Genomic DNA, 22,517 nt, shown 5'->3' with positions numbered 1-22,517 from the left:
GAAGGCAGATATATAGCCTAAACTGTTCGAATCACATTTTTTTTGAAGGGCTGTCTGAGTCCTTATGGTCAATCTTATTTTCAGAGTTAAAATTACTACTTGACCAAAAGGCAACAAGCAGGACAAATTTAATAAAGACTGAGACATAACCACAACAATCCTCTGTGCTACACCAAGTAAAATTTACTGATCATTGCCCACTTCACTGCCAGCAGAGAATTATCACTGTTATTTCTTCTCCCTCACAAAAGCAACCTAATTAATAAGGGTTTCTTCACAAAAATCTAGGAAACTCAGGCTGCATATTCTCTGTTCCTCAGCAACATTTCCAGCCACTTCGAAAAGCCTGCTCTGACTAATAAAAGAGGAAGAATTTCACAAGTACGTCTAGCATTTGTTTAAATGCAAAGAATTTTATTTTTAGAGAGCCACAGTCAAACTTTGTATATTTAAAACAGTTTGATTTTCAAAAAGGTTAAACTGAACCCAGAAGAGTAGCCTTGAGAAAGCCTACAGCTGAGAACTTCTCATTCGTTGTAGCTGAGAAAATTCCTAGTTCAAACAAGGTTTAGTCCTCATGCTTTCTTAGGGTTCAGCTCGGAACACTATGTATGATCAGGGTCCCTCACGTCACACTTCTCTGCATGGCTGAAATCAGCAACAAGTATTTCTCCTCTGTCTTGCCTCCAACTCCAAGTTGTTTCACTGCGTCAGTAAGATATCTTCATACTAGACAACCTTAGAACTCAAGGTTATAGACATTCTTTGGCACCTGAGACTGACTGGCACTCAGTCCTACTGGACGTGGGGCTAATGGGACATAAACTGCTACGATATAAAGCCAAAGAGTCCAAAAATCAGTTTTCTGCAAGAAAGAAGAGAAAGGTAGCAAAAACAAACAAAAGAGGGGGAAAGGGGGTGAGGATAAAAGTCTTGCAGGAAAAAGGAATATAAGGTGACACCACTCCAGTAACTCCTCAATACTTAGATATAAAATGATTTGGGCAACTCTGTCAAGAGGGATTTCTAGTGTGTTAAGGTCCTCACCCCCACCTTAAGTGACAGCTCTGCATCTGGAGTTATCAAGAGTAGTCCAAACGTTAAGAGACAGCTTCCTTGTCTCATGGCTCAGCCAGAGAGCCATACAGCCTCTCCCTGGCATCCACACAGCGTCAGCACATTAAGCTTGTGACTGTTCACAGCAGAAGGCATTCACACGTGTGCCCTCCGAATGAGACCTGAGTGATGGCAAAACTGCAGTGAGAAGAAAATGGATTAATCAGACTTCACTGTCAAGGTGTCATGTGCTGCCCGTGGAAAATTGCTGAGCAGTAAACAGGGAAAACAAAGCACAACCTACACAGAGTATTCATTGCTGCAGACTGAAAGAACACTTTCAGGCTTTGCCCAACAAAAACCTCTCTGCAAAAAGCCTAGGGGTCAAAGTGACACCAAGACAATTAAGCTCATAATCCTCAAGGTAATCACCAACTCCAAAACAGGTCCCTCATTGAACAGCCTGGTCAACACAGATCATTTAGATATTCTTGCCTTTTCCCTGGAACTCCAAAGGTCAGGTAACCAAAAATGAACCCAGCTTTCATTTAAGTAAACAAACACATGCATAATTCAGTAAAGCATATTTCAAGCTCTGGGATTTGCAGAATCAAAACTTGAAGAACAGATACTCTAGAGGCTCAAAGAAATCCCAAATTAACTACTTGTAATTACAAAATCTCGTGATTTTCAAGCCAGATCTCGTGATTTGTTTGCAGCCTGACTCAGGGTTTTCAATGCTTAGAGTTGGCAACTCTGACTAAGCAGGGATATGAAATAAGAGTGAGAGTGACTACCCGCCAGGCTTCTGTTTTCCTGGGACAGAAGACAAAGCAGCTCTGACAATTCCAGCTGGCAATACCATCCAGGCACTCCTCCAAGGCCAAACACACTGGATAAAATTCTCATCAGACAAAAAAAACTGTATCAGAAGCAGTTACTGTTGTTGCTTAATAGCTGTTTTCTTAAGTTTAATATAGCATGTATTTTCCTTGAAAGGATGAAGGGGGTGGAAGGGAAGAGTTGGGCCACAGTATCGACAAATCCCTTGCCAAATGTCATTAGTGATGAAGTCTCTTACAAATTACATCAGTATGAAACAAATCAGAAAACAGTGAGTTTCCATTTCCTCCTCACGTCTGGCTAGACAGAGACTTCAAGATCAGCTTTCATCTAAAGTTCGGTATCAACCCTCCTGTGCTTCTTGCTTAGTGTGGCAGGGGTGTTAAGCAAGTAATTGCTATCGTTAAAAAGAAAAATAGCTTGATCACTCCTGCTCCCCATCCCTGTCAAATACTGACTCCTTCATTAGGCTTCCCCAGAGCCATTCCAATACACTGCGCTCATCTTCTCCCTGCTCCAGATAGAGGCAGGAGGCTCCAGATGGGGCATGCCTCCAGCCACGACCCTTGCACCTTCCTGAGTGATGCCTAACCCTGAGCCAATAACCCCAAGCACCTCCACCAAGATGGTATCTGACAAGATGCTCTGGACTGTAATGGGACTCAAATGTCCACCTTCTAGTAGCACTCAGTCCTCCCCACCTGCTCATGGGTGAAACAAAAAGAGGGCAAGTGCAATGAGAAACTAAGAAGAAGGGCCTTTCTGCTTCTTACTGCTTTTGCTTCCCCTAGAAAGGCAAGAGTGTATCTGAAAGAAATGTGTCCTTAGTTCTTCGTGTTTTGACTGACAAAACCAAATAATACCATAAACAGAGTTTTTCTATAGAAATTCAGCTCCTGAAACACTTTACCGAGCTGTGAATCTTTGACTAAAGCATTTATGTAACACCATCTATTCACGCTGCCCTAACTAACCTTAACTAACCATTCCATTATAATGAGTCCATTATCCCCTGCTTTATTGTATTTTTTCTTAAAACAGAGATCAAAGATTTGGATCTAGTGGCATCATGCCGATTTCATTTTTATTACTGGCTCCCTAGGTCTATCATAAATATTCATTGGCCATCCTTAATACAATGCATTGAATTCTGCTCACTGCTCTCACTGGTGCAATTGCAAACTACAAACAGGGTTGTTGCTCAAACATATTAAATAAAGCAACGGCAAATTTCTGACAGTCAACAACAACAACAACAAAAAAAAAAACACCACAAAACAAAACAACCCTTCCCTCTTCCAAGGAAATTCAAGGCTGAAGGAGACATTTTCTCTCGCCCCCTCCACGACTGCAGACATTTGACTGCTGTGGGAGGTTGTCTGTGCAGCAGCAGCAGCAGCTGACCTGCTCCCACAGACAGGAGGCATTTTTGAGAAGTCCACAGTTGCCACATAGTGGTCTCTGTGATAATGCAGCATTACACTGCGTTCATCAGGATAAACAAAAAATGTTCCTCGATAGAGAAATAAAAACTGCTCAGAAATTTGGATTTGATGCATAGCAGCTAATACTTATAAATATTAGTTAATGGGGGTGAGATTAGAAATATCCCACCACTCAGTCAGCAGAAAGTGTTATACATATATATATTTTTTTTTATAACACCCAAGAAGAACTGCAGATATCCCAAACTTCAGGATGCTGCAATTTGTTTCTTCTCCCATAATCATCACTCCCACATTCCATGCAACTCCTCATCACAGTGCAGCTCTCTCAGCATGAGGCAGGCAGGCGAGGAAAACACAAAGTTTACCTGTGTGCTTTGCTCCTGCTCTATGAATAAACACAGACTCAGGCTACTTGGGATGTCATCTGGACAGTTTAAACAATCACCAATTGCTAAAATTTGGTTGGCCACAGGAATTGCATTTCTCTCCATGTTAATCGACTATTAGATCATTAATACATATAGAAACATAGAATCATAAAATCCTTAGAGTTGGAAGGGACCACTGAAGGCCATTAAGTCCAACTCCCCTGCAATGAACAGGGGCACCACAACTAGATCAGGTTGCCTGAGACCTTATCCAGCCTCACCTTTAAAGCATCCACAGATGGGGCATCCACCACAACTCTGGGTACCCTGTTCCAGTGCCTCATCACCCTCACTGTAAAAGATTTTTTCCTTATATCTAACATAAATCTACACATTCTGAACTTCCCTTGTACTATCGCTACAGATTCTGCTGAAGAGTCTGTCTCCTTCTTTCCAGTAGCTCTCTTTTAGATACTGAAAGGCTCTATCAGGTCAACTTGCAGACTTCTCTTCTCCAGGCTGAACAGCCCCAGCTCTCTCAGCCTGCCCTCATAGGAGAGGTGTTCCATCCCTTGGATCATTTTTGTGGCCCTCCTCTGGATGCACTCACAGGTCCATGTCTCTCCTGTACTGAGGACTCCACATCTGGATGCAGTACTCCAGGTGAGGCCTCACCAGCAGAAAGAAGAGGGGCAGGATCACCTCCCTCAACCTGCTGGCCATGCTTCTTTTGATGCAGCCTAGGACACAGTTGGCTTTCTGGGCTGTGAGGGCATATCAGACACTCTGTATTCTTTTAAAACCAAAGCAGTGTGGTAGGACATGAAATGCTCATTCAGATATTTATCTTCTAACGTGACTCCACCACAGAGGTAATATACTGCTCATTGCAAAATAAGATGCCACTGGAATAAATCATCTAAAATAAATATTTATATTTATGCATAGGAATATATTCTCAAACAAAACTCCACAAATCTGAAGATGAGAACCATACGATAAAACTGCTGACTCAGTTTATTTATTAATCTACAACATATCTTTGGTCATTTATCTATCCCCTTGCCAATCTAGTATCTGCTAGAAACTTGTATTAAATTCCTAAAAATCTTTTACTGCTTTGGTCATGATTTAAAATACATAAATAAAACCAGACCGAAATAAAACCTTGATTCTGATGCCTTCATGATGTAGAATTTGATTCAAATATGTGTAGTGAAATCTTTAGTGAAATCCATCCCACAATTTAAAAAAAAAAAAATCTACTGTAGTTCTTTACATGTAGGATCCTGTTAAGTTTCAGCAATTTTGTGCCTGAATAAGGTGACACGAATCATATTCAGAGGTCTGTGAAGGTTTCAACTGTTAAAAGTTGCACTCTTTTCTATTTGTTTTTAACTAAAAAACAATATTAATAGAAAAGGATGCCTAACAGTTCACAGTGAGTTAGGATCTCCTTGCTGGTTTTGCTGTTCTTCACATCAGACCCATAGAAAGGAATTCATATGAAAAAAGGAGAAAACAAGGAATACCCTTTTGTCACAAATACTATACAGACAGGAAGTTACAGAGTAGAAGTTAGACATACGAAGTTCAGAGCAAGGTTTGTTATTGTTTTGCTTGTTGCCACATCTACACAAAAGACAATATCGTATGGTATCAGATGCTCCTTTAGAGGAAATATATTATATGCAAGAAGGGCAGATGATACAAGTTACAAAACAGTTTATCAATCAGGATGTGGGGCTTAATATTTCTGAAACAAATCTGGAGAACAACATATCATATTCTGAGAAAATGAAAAATAAATATGTGCTACTGAGAGGCTGAGAGCTTTAGAAAGAAATGTATTTACTACTGTGTCTTCTCAGCCTTGGTATCTGCCACTGGACTTATTTATGACTTGGAGAAGAATAAATAAAAAATATGAAACAAAGAAAAATAAGTGTCGGTGAGCTGAGTTAAAAGCACCTTTAAGTCTCCAGAGATAACACATTTGGATGAGGGTGACAGTTAATAATTATATATTAAAAAGAGGGCAACATCATGAAAGCACCCAGTCCCATAAAATAGTTAGAGATATATTTCACTCCCATGGCAGCATATTCAAGAGCTCATCTTTCACTGAATCAGGCCTCTACACCTCAGCAGAGGTCAGAAATGCTGTCTTCTACCTGTGCTTGACAGATGACCCTGTCCAGGTGACCAAGAGCCACAAGCTCTGCTTCAAACTATGCCTGACAGAGACAACAGCAAGCGCCTCACAACTGGCCCAGGCAAGCGGCCTTGAACATCCCTCCAAATACAAGCGGATGATACTAAAAGTCTGCATCAAATGTTTGGGGCCTGTGACTTAGAGAAAAAAATGTTTCCCTTTAAAAGGAAGCCATGCTTTTCAGAGACTGAGTAGCTGCAGTTGCAGGTTTTTGCAACAGAAGCAAAATAAATCTCCTATAAAGTGATCGGAAACCCAGCAGAATATCTGGGGATGGTCCAAAGGCATGCACATTGCAGAAGGGGTACTACAAAGATCAGGGAAGTTACTTCCGAACAGTCTATTTCATGTTGTGTGTCAAAGCACCAGAAACATGCAGCAGTAACAACATGCCCTAGTAGCTGATGGCCCGAGGCGCTAAACACCCCGGCTAATAATCCCTGGCTGGTACAAACAATGGTATAATGTGCTCTGTGATATCCTCATGCTTAGTTATTCTAGCTTGAAGCTGAGAAGGAGGGGAAAGTGAAACTGCATTGGTTTGTTTCACTGTAGGTTTTATTGCTTTGGCTTGTAAAATGTCAGCATATGTGTATAATGAGAAATTACCGCATTCTAAGGGTCTGACCACATTTAGTGTGTAGTCTTGCATATCTGAGTGCTCTGACTCTCATTCTGCTGCAATTACTGGCTCAGAGGATTCACAGCAATAGCAAAGCTTGAATATTCCACTGTGATGAATCAGTGCCACACACCAGGCACCTTCGTGTAAACCCTCACGTGGATGGAGACTTTGCCCCAGCAGTGTCTGAACTTCCTGCCATGCTTGGTCACTTGACTGTTGTGACAAATTCACAACACTGCTTTCCTCACCCATACCAATGCATGTGCTGGTTGCAGCCGCCAATCTGGCACTGCTAAAGCTTCTTTCATGAACCTCCAGTTCCTCCCAGACTGCACTTATTTTCCTAAGGTAAGGGCTTAATGCAGGATATTGCAAAAAATGTACTTCACCATCTGAAACTGAAAGGTGATTAAAAAAAAAATAATAATTCAACACAAACAGCATTGAGCTTAAATATTTTCCTACAGTATTTTGAACCTCACATTACTGTACAAACTCACTGAGTGAGGAGAACAATCTATTGACAATAGAAAAAAGAAACAGCCTAGTGCATAGTCATTTTTCTCTATGAACAGAAATAAAGCAGACAGCAAAATTGTTGAAAAAGTAAATATGATTCTTTGGAATGTTTGTGGTGTCACTAATCCAAAACGTAATGGAAATAAAGGAATTTCACATCCTTTCTCTGACACAAAGTAAATGTCCTTTTAAGGCATAATACATTCAGAAAATCCTCATGTGTTCAGAATTATTCCCTTTCCCCCCCCACTTATTATTACCTATATATGTTATTTATCTGCATACTGCCTAATTCACAGATGCAGTGAAAAGAAAATAATCTTGAAAAGTAAAATAGAAGGCAATAGCTACACTTTCAATTACAAAAGCTGACACACTGGGACACTGCAGTGGCTCCCAGCAACATCACCCAACTTCTAAGGCACACTGAGATCATTTTTCCCTGCACAAAAAGACCTGCAGTTCTACTGGTTTCAGCTTGATGGGTAGATCAATATATTTACAAACTGGGACAGCTCCTTTTGACAAAGTTGTTCGAGTTTTCTCAATAGCTGCATGTGAAATGACTCAGTTTTTCTGGGATAAACTGACCAACTGCCAACAGAGGCTATATCATGGATATTCGCAGCGAAAAAGAAGCTGTACATTTCAGATTTCACATGCATTTTGGTGTTGTTGCTGACAACAAAAGGAGAGGATAGCTTACATTTCATAACTAAAGTGGAATACAAAAATATTAACATTCCAAAATGGAAGGCTACAATGAAAGCTTCCTCCACCATTCTGAACAGTGAAGCTAGTGCAGAAGTATTATGAGAAAGACAATATCTTTCAGGAGTTTTTCCAAAATAAAGTGGAAAGCACAACTACATACTTCTGACAATTAAGCAGCTTACGCAGTCTTTGTTCTGCTGACACTTTAAAAATATTCAACATTTTTAATTATTTATACTGCAATTCAACACCTAAGGCAGAAAGTAAGTATTATGTCTGTTCCAGAGCACAAATAACCCTTACTGAAGTGTACAGCCAATTGTGCTTTTTCTAGAAACTACCATTTGGCAGGATATACGATCTTGAGCTCTACCATATTCTCTAATACACTATGACTCATTAGGGCTCTGACCTGCCAATAACATTACAGTGAACTTGTCAAATATACATGTTATCATGTATAAAACTGTACTTTTTTTCAAGAGATGCTGACCTCATTAAGAACAACTGGTAAATCTGAAAGCTCAAGGCACTGACATGTCAAAGCAGCCAAAGTGGGTTGAAATGTTGCACAACCCAACAGAATCTAACAACTTCATCCAATTTGCTGAGGTTGGGTTTGAGTTTAGCTTCTGAACTCTCTTTGAAGCAGCTGGGAGCACTCACTGCTCTGGGCCCACCTGCTCTGTTGCTTTCAGAAGGGCAGCAAGGAAATTTTAAGATTTCAGTTAGCTCCAGTCACTTGCAAAGTGCATCGCTGGCAATGGCCTACATCTCTCAGGTGCTTCTGAAAATGTGCTCCATATTCTGTGACATGTAAGCATGTCTGGAGTCAGCATTCATAAAGAAGTTAAACTTTGGCACTATGGCAAAGAACAAGAAAAAGACTTGACTAAAAACTTTAGAAATACTAGACCAAGTGGTGGTATAAAAACCACCAGCAATAACAAACAAACACAGATGGGGCAGACCTAGTCCAAGGGCAGTCCTTTCACTGTTCCTCTTCTTAAACAGTCAATACAAAGTGTGCTTTTATCTATACCACAGTAATTGTCTGGGCACTGCTTCACCCAAGTGCCTTAATGCTGTTCCGAAAGATATTTCTGTAAGAGAGGGGCTGTAGATCAAGTTACATTCCAGTTAGTTACCTAATCAATACAAATAGGACTAGGACTTAACACAGAACTCCAGGGAGATTGTGATAATCACCTGCAATTACTTATGAAAGCCAATCAATGACCAGGAGGTTTTATGTGTCATTTATATACCTTAAGTCAAACTTCTGAAATTAAACTTCCTAACACAATTAGATGTTGCAGCACTTAGCAAAACAATGCGCAAGCAAGCACTGCCTCAAAGGCAGACTGCAAGTCAACTGAGGATGAAGCAAGAGAGCATGAGCAGCACAGACCACGCAACAAGAGGAGGCTCAACAGTAGAGTTGACTCTAGGCAATGGATAAGGGACAGATTGGAAATAGTCATGAAAACAGTATAATACGCTCCTAAAGCTATCTTTTCCTCTTGTTGCTTCATCAATACAGACTACTTTACAGCAGTCAAATGAAAGAAAAGACAACAGAATGCCAGGTCCCATACCTGGATCTTAAGTATGGGAAGAAAGAGAGAGGATGATATTTGAATTCATTTTTTTTCTGATTTCTTACTGTAATAAAGTCTGCAGAAAGTGGAAGTTTACCATTTCTGTCAAATGTATCACAAAAAATATGTTATGATGAATGATTAAGAAACTGAGGCTTTTTGTCAGAATGTCATGTGTCCCTCTGTAGCTCTGCACTCACATTACTGTTCAATCACAGAATACTAATATCCCATAATATTAGCAAGAGATAGAATTGAGGGAATATTAGATATAGAATATCCCAAGTTGGAAGGGACCCATAAGGATCATCAAGTCCAACTCCTGGCTCCACACAGGACCACCCAAAAATCTGACCATATATCTGAGAACATTGTCCAGGTGCTTCTTGAACTCCGGATAACATTTCAGACAGTGACAAAACCGTTCACTAGAAGTTGGAATCATGCACAACAGGCTATTCATTGTTCTATTTTTACTGTTCTGAAGTCTTTATTACAATGACTCCTAAGAATATAAAGCCAGATACGTACTTGCAAATCATACAGGCTTGTTTACTCGTTTATTTGCTTGCACTGATTCATTATGTTTCTCACGTGTAAAATCTATGGGATTTAAGAGAAAGCATGAAGGAGAAATACTGTTTCCTCAAAAGCTCTTCTACCTGGCGTGCCTTTGCAACTCCTGAGATAGTGGAAGTCACAAGAGGGGTCTGGGCTTACACCCCTTGGTGTCCACTGCTGAGGACCAGAGGCTGGGCTGGCAGGGGGCAGAGCCCCTACAAACCAATGGAGTACACTCCCTCTGGTGGCTTCACTCAGTCTTGATTTATCAGCATCCATGCAAAGGCACCAAGAGCAATTAAAACAGACAAAGTTTCTTGGTTTGTTTGGAATATTGTGCATTGAGGCACTGTTTTTTTCCACTTTAGATTATGTTAACTTTTGGTGGGTCAGCGTAACTATTTTGGAGAAGTTTGGCACTTTTTTTCATAATATGCAGTTACAAAAGAAAGGAAGTTTTTCCATGTGATGCAGTGGGATTATGGACCCAGAAAGTTAATAGAGTAAGTAAGGATAATAATAAAGAATAATATCTGCTTCATGTGTGAAACTTATTAGGACATGAAAAAAACTCAGAACTGTCTGCTCTGGCCTAACCACATTCTTCTTTTAGCTAGATTCTTAACAGGAGGTGAAGAGGAAATATATTAGCTCTGCTTGTACTGGTTTGGTTGTTTCAGTATACAGAAAGGCTTATGTTTTGCTATTGCTTCTTTTGTCTTCATTTCACTGTTCTGCACTGAGAGTTTTTTAATCTTGTTGGCAGGGTTGCTTAGAAGCTTGGGCAACACGCTCCCATATCCATACGTTGAAATCAAAATAAAGAGTATATCGTCAAAACAAAGACACTGTGAATATTCCCCATTTGTAATATATGTCTCATTTATCATAACAGAGAAGAGTTTCTGCCTAACAACATTGTTTGACAGTACCAAAACACTTAACTGTAAAAATAAAGTCTCATACATTCAGAAATAGGCACGCAGATCTTAGTCACCAAAACACTTCTTATGGTTAGATTAGGAGTAAGATTGAATCTCATAGCTATCATATCTGAATGGTGGATAAGTCTGCCAGGTACAATAACACGAATGAGCACTGTTACTTTGATATGTGAGAATATTTGGGTGTAAAAGCCTAAAACAGTGAAATGGTGCGACTTTTCTCAAGGTAAAGTGAAACCCATGAACACACTTGACTAAACATGTCAGCTGTGATCAAATGAAAATAATGGCAGTGAAAGATTAGATAATAACTGTATGATTCATCTTTATGAGTGAATAATACTGATTATACTGAGAATTTGGGGAATACTCAGAAATACGGATAAGGAAACACAAAAGGTACACAAAAAGCTTATAACCTCTAGGAAGGGAAAGCTGAGATGCAAGTTGAAATCTAGCTACCAACACCCAAAGCTGAAAGCAAAATAAAGTGGATATTTGAAAGAGTTGTTTTTCTGTTTTGAGAAAAAACTGGGCAAATGTTAACGGATTCAAGAAAAATTAAAACATTTACAGACTGTGTCACTTCTCCACAAAACAGGCAACTCTACTTAAACATTACATATTCCTGTCACATATTTATAAGCATTAAAATGTTTATGGAGCACAAAAGTCTGGCACCACAGGCAGCGGAGAAAACTGTACAATTGCAATTAAAAAACCCAATGCTCCCAATTGATTATCTGCTAGATAAAGTCAGATGTCAGACCAAAGGACTAGTTTCTAGAAACACACACTTCCAATACATAATAATTAAATAGAGCAATACTAGCTACTGCAAATTTATTTAGTCTTTCTTGCTCTGACTTTTAAAGTCCCTGATACAGAACTATCTACGTAAGGCAAGTAGTTTCCTTTGTTTAAATCTTACTTTCTGTCATGCCACACAGTTTCTGAAAAACCACATCATCTTCAAAATGCGTGAGAAATTGAAATCATGACATATTCTGTTACTGTTCTAGAACCCACATTTTAATACCATTCTATTAGTTCTATTTTTAAAAATAAAATGGTAGCAGTACCTCTTCCGCAAAGTTAGTTTTCTTGTCGAGCATTTCTCGTAATGTCTGAAGAATTTTAATGCAGAGCTTTTCTTCTTTCTCCATCAGCTTCTTTGTGTGATTAATCAACCTTAAAGTAAAATATTAAACCTTAAAGAGCATTGCACGTTGTTACTAAGCCATGCTAAAATTTCTTCATGCAAAAATTACTCATCATTATATTTTTCCTTAAGGAAAGGAAATAAAAGTAGACAAAAGAAATCATAATTAAAAAGGAAATGGGGCTTTCAAGGCATTGTGAGTTTTTTATTACAATTTGTGCATCTTCTTGCCCATACAGAAGGCAGAATTCTACACCCACTTTATTCTGAATGTTTCCAGATTAAGATCCAAACTTGCTCTTTCTTTTTTTACTTGAAGGTAACTATGCATTTTCATTAACTTTTATTTAAAGCTAATCAGAGTTCATTGTGCTTCTTACAAGCTTTAAAAGCTACAACCTTTGTACACCTTCCAACTTCAATGATGGTTGTAATAAATAATTATATAATGACCAAATTTATTTTATAATGAGCCAACTGGATCCAAAAGGATCCCCAAAGCATTCCTAAAAACTTCACATGGAAACATTCAGAAATGCAGTTATTTGGCTGAAGCACAGCCATTGTTTACACTCACACAACTTCATGAGACTTTCTCAAGTCAGAAAACAAGGTACATGTTTGCCTCTAGCTAAAACTGTGCCAAGAGTTGGATTTTGGTATCCTTAAGCCAATGCCAGAAGAAGCCTTTTTGTCTGTACAGAGCAAGTCCTAGCATAGCTGCTGTGAAAACAGAAGAAAGGAGGAAATCTGAAGGCCTTGGACAGGTTTCCTCTCTTCAATACCAGTGTTGGCTTATGGTTAATAGAACAGTGTTTGAATTAAAGTGTATGATGAACTCACAGCAAAGGTGTGCCACTAATTTACATAGACATATTACTGGTCATAAAGCACAAGCAGGCACCCAAAATAGGCTTGAGAGGGACAAAACAGCATCATCTAAATCTCTGTCCTGTAACACACTGAAACTGATTATATTTAAAGCATTGCTAACTTTGTGTGCTAAAGCCATCTTGGACTCAATAAAAACACCATGCAGGACTTTCCCATTGTCATGTTAACCAAATTCATTAATTACAAGTCCAAAAATATACAGATCTCAGGTCTGCAGTACTAACAATATTTTTTGAAGTTACATATTTATATCAGGGTTCTTACATTGCTCTGCAAAACATTCCTTGCTGTGCAAGTTAATTAAATCCAACAGAAACTTGCTTATTGCATTATGCAGGCCATACTCAGCAGACCTCAACTTGATTTGATACTGACTTTGAACAGGAGTTTGAGCAGAGGGAATGAGATGGAACAAGCTCCAAATTTAACTTCACTTTTCCAAAATATGAAGTATATTGTTACAGTGCTACCTCTGCAGAATAAGCAAAAAGCCAAGGAACCAGGAGAGCTTCCAAATGTGTCAATTTCCCCCACATTAAGTCAGTTGAAATTAGAGTTTCTCAAGGGCAGTGAGGGCAACTCACTCGAGGATTAATAAAAAGTATCGAACAACTCTATTCCAATGCAAAAATTGCAAATAAAAGATCTAATAATTCAGGATCAGGTGGGGTGCCAGTGAAATGTATCTTAAAAAGAGTCACTGCCGTTTAAAATAAAAAGGAAATGGTTTATTTGCTTTATTAAAAAAAAATAAATAAAATAGCCCTGAGCACCCTTCTCCATTATGAAATCCTGGAAATTCTACCACAGAAAGTCTAAATTTCTGCTGTCAGCTTGGAGAAACTTAATAGCAAAAGTAGCCCATTAAGAAAACAGAAGTAGGTTGTTCCTGTCAGAATTTTAACAAGTTTCTAACATTCAATTTCTAGGCAGACAAGGCAAGCAATGCTCTCTCTACTCCTCTCCAGACTTCTAGATCTCTGAAAAATATAAAACATGCAGCGAAAGACCTCAATTTAAGATTTCAATACGAACTCAGACTCCTACACGCTTAAGTCACTATGGAAAATTAGAGAGGAGTGCTGTTGAAAAGTTTAACTTCCAGTCATCTCTTCCAAAGAAGGCTCTCCTTACAACACTTACTTGGACATGAAAGCACCACATCTTATTCTGGCATCGCTCCCTTCTGGAAAAAGCAGCTCTGGACTATGCAGCACATCAACCAGCACTGAGAATTCAGCCTGCATCATGGGAGTGAATTGCTGCTCCAAGGAGGACACTACATCCTAGGAAATATAGATGAGTATGATTTAGAACTAAAGTCAGCCAAGAAAACTAGAATAACATTGCTGTGGAGCTGCACAATACTGTGGGCTATTTGACCCAGCACTTCTTAACCCATGCTACAGTAAAGCAACCTCCTTCTGCACGGCTGCTCCTCAAGCTGGATGAGGAGGGGAAGGTGCCCACTACTATCCATCTTGCTGTTTTCTTTTATATTTCCACCCTGCAATAATACCTCCAAAACACTCAGGAACATTCAGAAAGAGAGGAGGGCCATGAAGATGATCAGAGGGCTAGAGCATGTCCCCTGAGGAACAGGCTGAGAGAGCTGGGGCTGTTCAGTCTGGAGAAGAGGAGGCTCCAGGAGGCCCTTATAGCAGCCTCCCAGTACCTAAAGGGGACCTACAGAAAAGCTGGGGAGGGACTTTTTATAAGGGATATAAAGGGACATACATAAGGAATAGATTTTTATAGCAACAGGATGAGGAGAAATGGCTTTAAACTGGAAGAGGGTAGATTTAGACTAGATATGAGGAAGAAATTCATTACTATGAGGTGGTGAGACACTGGAAAAGGTTGCCCAGTGAGGTTGTGGATGCCCCCTCCCTGAAAGCTTCAAGGCCAGGCTGGATGGGGCTTTGAGCAACCTGACCTAGAGGGAGGTGTCCCTGCCTACAGCAAGGGGTTGGAACCAGGTGATACTAAACGTTCCTTTCAACTCAAACCGCTCTATGATTCTATGATGTTTCTATGATGGTGTGCTGGAAATGCACTGCATTTTGTATACATGATGTTAGAGTTTCACCTAAAATGTTGCTTCCTGAGTACGTAGGGCACCTCTATTTATTTGAGTCCTGCTGATTTTCATAAACACCTGATGTCATTTAACCTCTGCCTTCACAAGATGATTTCCATGTTGTAAGTAATCTCTAGTGAAAGAAACCTGACATAATGGTTCCTACAAACCAGAAGACCTCCCTCCATACCCCAAAAAGAACATGTGACTGTGACAGGGCAGAAAGGAGATCCTTCTCTGTGGATCACTTTAGGGAACAAAAACAAAGCTCCAACCCCTCTCTACTGACTTCTGTATGAACTGAATTCAGATCACAGATCAAAAGTCTCTCAGTGTTGACTTTACTTTGAACAAGCACCAAACAGTAGCCGAGCCCTTTGCTTCCACCACCAATAAGTTCAAGGTTCACTGTATTCCAGCACTAAAATGGCAACGAGTCTCTCTGTAGTGTTTTCGACTGCTGACACATGACAGATAAATACAAAGCTACTACCAGCCCAAGCCATTTACTATTTTGTACCTGTAGTTTTTCTATTATGTTCCTGTAATCCCAGGCAGGCCCACCAAGAGCTTCTTTAAAACGTGGTCCGCTGCGGGCTGACATTCTCCACCCCATGGCTGCCCTCTGCACCATGTTAGAGTGACTCTTCATGAACAAGGTGTTGACCTGGCTGTCCAAATCCACTGGAATTGCAATCCCACGGTTCTTAGCTTTAAGAGAAAGAAAGAAGACATCTAGAGTGAAAAAAACTTCACAGTTTTCTGCAAACCGTGGCACGCAAAATCCTGATACTCTAGAAGCTGAGGGGAGATTTCACTTCAGTAAGTTTTAAAAATAAGGATCAAAACCTAAGCTGGTAGAAATCAGCTGTTACCTAGTTAAAGACAGAAAGCTGAACCACTTAAAATGAGCTGCAAATGGTTTCCAGTATATGGTTTCACAGGCACAGACACTTATTTTTAAAAGACAGATTATTTTTGCTACCAACTCATTAAAAAAAAAAAAAATACAGATCCAGAGATACTAACAAGAGTAACAAAAAGAACATGCAGCAAAGCTATTTTTTCTGTATTCAGGAGTAAATTCAAAAGTTCTTCTTTCTAGCAGACATATGCACAACTTGCTAATTTTTCCCATGTGCTGTTTGTTGCTTTTCTGACTGTTTTTTCTTGCAAAGACCTTGAGAAACCAAGTGTATACAAATTAAATTTGAAAGACCTTCTCTTCTTTTCTCTTCCTTCAATTTCCTATACAGACAGAATTGCTAAGTCGTGAGATTCTTGGACACTACTGCAAAATAACTGATAAGCAGATACAATTGGCAAATACAGATCAATAATTCGACTTCTTTTATATTTTTTTTTAGTTTTGGTGTAAGGTGGGAAGTGATGAAAGAGAGAATAACAGAAAAAAAACAAAACCTGGGGGAAGACTTGCTCCAATTTTTACAGAGCATCCACTGTTGAACTCCCACTGCATACAGAGCTGTCATTTGAAAAGGAACTCCAAAAGACAATGCTAGAAGGTAGCTGCCCTTTCCTTTCTGAATATGTTTACATTAACTGTATCTCTCTATTTCACTTGAGATCAGAGTGACATTCTTCTAAGGCTCTGCATGAGTTGTCTGAAATTTGACAAACAAACAAGAGATTGATGCAGCAATACTTCCACTTGAAAGATTAGGTCACATTGAAATGATTAGTTTTATATTCTATGCCATTTCATTTAATTTCCATGGCACAGTTTATGCTTAGTAAAAACTGAGAAATAGTCCTAGCCCATTTGTGGTTCTCTACCATAAGCTGGCAATAACTAATTTATTTTTTTCCTTATTGAAATGAGGTGGATTTTTTTTAAAAGCATTGGCCCACATTAAAGTTCTGCGCAATATGTCATTTCTCTGAGGCATTTCCCCCCTTCTGCACTGACATGCACAGAAGAGGAAGGCATCAAAAATATCGCACCTCTCCCTCCCTCCTATTTCCTAAAACATACACAACTTCAGGTCCTGAACTTGTGATGTCAATAGATGACCTTCTTTCCTAAACAGACTGTGCATCTAACCTAACAGGAGTACTTGCAAGCACAAAGTCATGTATAGAGCTCTGATGAATGAAGGCTCATGTCTTGCCAAGCACAGTGAGTCACAGATCCCAGGCAGAAACTTTCTCTTCCTCTAAACACTATACTGTAATGACAGTATTTATAATAAACCTAAAAGTGGCTGTGATATCTCAACCCTCAGCTTTAGAGACTGTAGCAAGTGTGCTGTCAGGTGCATCCTCATTCCCTCAGTACCTCTCACCAGCACACCCTACTCTCTTTCCCTTGGCTCCCACAAGGATGTATCCTGTGGCAGGACCATGGCCTCCACCTGTTGATTAGGCTCAACTGCAAAATCCCAGGCCATGTAGATGGGATGTAAGAGAGCTGTAATGCTCTATTTCTAGTTGGTACTTTCTTTTAAATAGTCTGCAGTAGGAAATTAAAGACATTTTTGCTTAGGTCAAGATAGGAAGACATTTCCCAATAACCATATGCAAAAGATCATCACCAGAAGTGTGGCAGTTTCAACACTGGCAGTTGACTTTTCATTCCCACTCTCCATTTGTTTTGAAGGCAAGGTGCTCAATTACCATGAGGAAAATGCTACGTATGGCTGGTCATTATTTCTAATGACTATTTTTCCATGTTACTTGCCCAGGTTATTTTTTCAAAACACTTTGTCCTGTTGCTGCTTACATTATTAAAGAAGTCCATTAAAGTTCTGCAGTGTGGTTAGGATGCTGTTGCCTATTAATCCAATTTATTGTTTCCTAATGTCAATCTCTAGAATGTTATCGGACAACACATACTTCTCAATTAAGTGATATGTATGCAGAATTCTGATGAATCCAGGAATAAATTTAGCAATGGGGAGCACACTGTTCAGAGGAAAACCCAGACTTCTGCAGTCCTACAGATGCCATTTGAAGTTAACAGCTTCCATCAATGTCTCAGCTGCAGTCAAGGACTACGACTGTTCAAAGCATTGCAGCTAATTAAAACTATCACAAAGAAAACCAGAGAGAGAAAAAAAATATTCCTTTGTTTCAAGCAGTTTTTATATGTATAATTCCATTTGTAATTAAGATCTGTATTAGTTGTCAAAGGGCACTGTTGAAGTCTAAGCTGTAAACAAAGCCTTTGTCTTCTTATTTCTTTGCAGCTTGTAGAAAGTTTATCTTTCATTTGTTTCACATTTCATTATTTAAAACAACATGAAACATATTTTTACATTTTGGAAAGCTGATGAACAAATGTGAGCATAAATATTTATTTTTAATTTAGGTGTTGTAGGCTGCTTTCCTCTTCAAAATGTGTCAATCTCCCTGAAAGCATGAACATAAAATATTTAAAAGCATGTTTATTTTTGTTCCACTTAGAAATACTTTTGGACAGCACTCAAACTTGCAAAGTAGGGTTAGAGCTGGTAGAAGAAGGAATGAGGAGGGGGTAAAATTCTGTTCCTCATTTGACTAGTGAACTCAGGAAAAAAGCATACTTATCCATATGTAAACTGGTACCCTCGCTATCTAGCAGGATACTTACCACAATGGACTAGCACATATCTTCAGCTCGGGCAAAAATCTGCCTTGCAGTGGAGGTCACAGTGCCTGCTTACACACTGTGTCAGTCCCAGCTAGGGCACTCTACACAGGGCTAGTCACACTCTAAATATACTATGCTGTTTTGCCAATGCCAGAATAACTGTGATTTGCTGAAGGTCACTCACAAGAATAGTGGCAATAACTGCACTTGAGCCAAGCCAAGTGAACAAATGGCACCCCCAGTAGAAATGGTAAGTAGCAGTGTCCCAAATTCAGATAGGCCATAGCAAAATGTTCTGCTCTATGCTGGGTGGTTGTGGGCATATTCAATGTCCCATCAGCTTTGCCTCTCCTTTTCTGTTTCAACTATGAAGAAGTAGTGTGAGATGGGGACACAAAAGAAAAGGGGAACATTAATGATGAGTATCATTAGCAGCTTATTTCAGGCCTCTCTCTACAAGCAAGCTGGGCTCCACAGAAGTCCCAGTAGCACACTCCAGCTGCTGAGAAGGGCTGAAACGGGCTGAATACATTGTATTTTGTTAAATTACCTGCATGCACATGTCTTCACAGAATCAGAGAATATGGAAGGGGAATCCTTACTGATATGCTGTCCTTTCATTATGCCGTCTGCCTGAGAGTAGGATCGATTTAATACTAAGGATTTCCAGGAAATGGTCCTTATCTGTAATTTTCCTTGGAAAACTATTCTTCAGAGTAATACATCTTGCTGTAAGGAAGCTTTTAATTCTTGATATTCCCACTTTGTGCTTTCTAATTTTAAATTTTTCTCCATTAGCTTTGGATGATACAGTATTTAATAGCTTCTCAGTGTTCAGTGCATTTTGTGCTACATAAAGCAATCCCTAATGTAGGTTTTGGGACACGCTCACCAGGGTTTCACGGCCTTAGAATTCCTCAAGGAGGAGTAGAACACAGAATTTGGGTCACATAACCACCACGGCTGCTCCTAGCTGTGAGCCCCTTACTCTCCTTGCATTTTACACCCCTCTTGTACTTGCAGACTGCTATCTCATGTTCTGCCATCTTCCCTAGTTGTCACTTAACATAGAGATGCATATTTAGTTCAATTAATTTGGCCCCATAAATCAGTCCCTGCAGTTCCTTAATCATTTACTGACTGCTTGACAAATGCATTTGGATGGAGAGACACTAATGCTAGCAACAGCATGACTTTTTAAGGAAAATAAAAGCTTTGTGTAGACAAGACACAAGCCTGCCAGTCTTGCAGCCTTCACTCAGATGTTTTTTTTCCAGCGGAAAATCTACATTAAAATATTTATCAGTCTGTAAAAAGATCATCATTGAATTTTTCTTGCAATTAGGGAAACACAAACAGTTAAAATAGAATAAAATATGTGTTTCTTCTGAAATGTACTCTTCTTGCTGTCAAAAAAGTAACAACAGGATAATTATCTTATTTGAACTAAAAACTGAAAGTGAAGGTCTAGCTTTTATAAAATGGAAAACTGAAATAGGAAAAGGAACAAAGTATTTTCAAGGCTAAAAAAACCGTTTAAGGGAAGTTCATCAGCATGGACATTAAAACAAGAGCAGTGATTCCACAAAAGCAAGAAAATGTATCCTAGACTTTACGTTTAATGTTTCCTATGTGTGATCTGACAGGGAAATTGGAAAAGTTGTTAGAGCACATACAAGCATGGTCAAGAAGCATCACAGGAAGTTTTTTTTTTTTTGATTCTGTACAACCTTAATGGAGTAACAGAGAGCTAAAAACGGAGAATAAACATAACTAGAAAGGACTCAACCAGTCCTTCAGACCATTTGTTCTCTCGCTACAGACAACTCACTCATCTTTTTTCAAAATGTATCAAGCTCCGTATAAAACAAAGTTGCATTTTCTGCCACACCTCCTCCCGTTTTCTCTTGTTGATCATGAACAGCCTTCCAAAGTTAGTTCCAAACCTCTCACACACAATCTAACTTAACTTAGGTTACTTACAGCCTCACATATTTTAAATAACATTGGCTTTGTATCAGCGCTGTCCTTTAGCTTCAATGTCTCTTCTTTGCCACTGCTGATCTTCCTAAGTACTAACAATACAGATCTTTATTTTGCAAGGGAAAATCGGTGAAACTCTCATAAAGTCTCCTCCTCCTGTCACATGTTCTCCATTCCCCTGCTTATCACAATAGTACTTCCTCTGTACTTCCTCTGTCCTCTGTACTCTGTCAGAGTTCTGAACTTTTGAAAAAGTTGCCTCCTGTTTTGAAGGATTCTTTTGCTTTTTGCTTTTCCAGCGCAAAATTCTAGAGTGTGATCTGATAATGAGTACTGTGATTTGGCATGCTAATAGACTTTTTAAAAGGTCTACCAAGAGAAATAGCCTAACAAAATATAAGTTACTATCTGCCGCTGTTTACTCTAAATTCTAATTATTTCATTATTGGTGCTAATAGCAGTCATGCAAATGCTACTTAAAATATCCTTTGCATGCACACAGCATCAAAGGGAAGATGCAATTTGCAGAAAACACAAAGGAATAAAGCTAATGAACTTTGTATTCTTTGTATATCTACAACAACAAGAGTACAACACAACAGGTAGCTCAGTACAGTGAGGCCCTTCAACCTTGTAACAAAAGCAAAAACTCATATTCAGGGGTGAAGGTCTAAGAATCACTACTTAATTAAGAGGCAAAGGCAGCTCTTTGCAGAGGGCCAGGAAGACTGGTCAGCCCTGGAAGAACAAACCTGCTCCCATACCATTTAAGATATAGTCAAGACCTTTAGTAGTGAAGACAGGTGAAATTCGTTGGTATTACCATATGGAAACATAGCAGATGATTTAAACGGCAATCCTTCTGGCCTCAATCTTGAAAAAATTATAAGATCTAGGAACTGGGAAATGAATTCACTCGAAACAAAATAAACTGTTAGTCTTCTTAGCTCCTCTGTTTTCACAAGAATCAGGGATCTTTTAAACAATTTTCATTTGTAGCTTCATCTTGCTGTCAAAATAGCCATTTTGATCATTCATTTTTTGGACTGTATTTTCAAGCATAAGATCAGTGATACGTGATAACATAAAAATGCAGAAGTGATTTATTTATAATGTATTAATTTAGTTAAAGTGATTATCTGCTTCAGAAATTCACATGAACAAGAAGTATTATTATATATATATTATTCTGTAATTATTTTAACTCATGCCAACGTAAGCAACTGTTTACTAAGGAACAAAAATTCAAGTGTATTGGTATCTTTGTGTTCCAAAACTCTTGGAGTCACAGAAGGGTCTGCTGAAAAATGCAAGCAAGCCTGTATACTTCCTGCTGAATTGGAGGCAGAGAACTGCTTGGAGACAAATATGCAAGTGAAGCTTGAAAAGCTTATGAAGTTTTTCTCTGGTAGTCAGGTGGAGGTTATAAGAAATTAGCTTCTAGCAACATATCTTCTTCTTGACCTGTAAGATAATGTACACTCTTACAGTGCTTATAAGAAGACAGATCCTAAACTCCTAACACAGTACTTATATCTACCTGCCAGCAACATAACTAGTAAGCACTGAGCAGAATGTACATTGCTTAAACTTGCTCCGAAATGGGTCTTTTAAAAGTGCATTATTATGTGGATCTTTGATATCTTGGGAAATCTGTGTGTGATCTCTCCTCCTGCTGAGATTCATTTCTAAATCCAGGGCTACTACCAAAAAAAAAAATTAGAAAATCATGTTTGTTCTTTCAACTCTATACTACATTTATTTTCCATCAAAAGTCTTTCGTCTCTGCTGTAAATCTGTCCAGTACTCTATCTCTCTGATATAGGCAAAATCTTTCTAGAGTGTTTTTTTTAAACCCTGCTGTGAAACATGAAGGCCCTGACATTAAAGCTGTCAGACTCTCAAGTTAAAA

At 39.0% G+C, this 22,517-nt stretch overlaps 1 protein-coding gene across 3 annotated transcripts in view; it reads right to left on the bottom strand.

Moving 5' to 3' along the window:
- ITPR2 (inositol 1,4,5-trisphosphate receptor type 2) overlaps window positions 1–22,517 on the bottom strand; it is a 234,261-nt gene that overhangs the window by 110,924 nt on the left and 100,820 nt on the right. For all 3 annotated transcript variants that reach the window (XM_031555252.1, XM_010715644.3, XM_019616758.2), the window contains 3 exons: window positions 15,551–15,741; window positions 14,094–14,236; window positions 11,977–12,085 (listed from right to left, as the gene is read on the bottom strand). In XM_031555252.1, the coding sequence (XP_031411112.1) occupies window positions 11,977–12,085; window positions 14,094–14,236; window positions 15,551–15,741 (443 nt within the window). The remainder of the gene's footprint in view (window positions 1–11,976; window positions 12,086–14,093; window positions 14,237–15,550; window positions 15,742–22,517) is intronic.

This window comes from Meleagris gallopavo, chromosome 1 (genome assembly GCF_000146605.3).
Source record: "Meleagris gallopavo isolate NT-WF06-2002-E0010 breed Aviagen turkey brand Nicholas breeding stock chromosome 1, Turkey_5.1, whole genome shotgun sequence".
NCBI lineage: Eukaryota > Metazoa > Chordata > Aves > Galliformes > Phasianidae > Meleagris > Meleagris gallopavo.
This window is presented reverse-complemented; position numbering and strand designations above follow the sequence as displayed.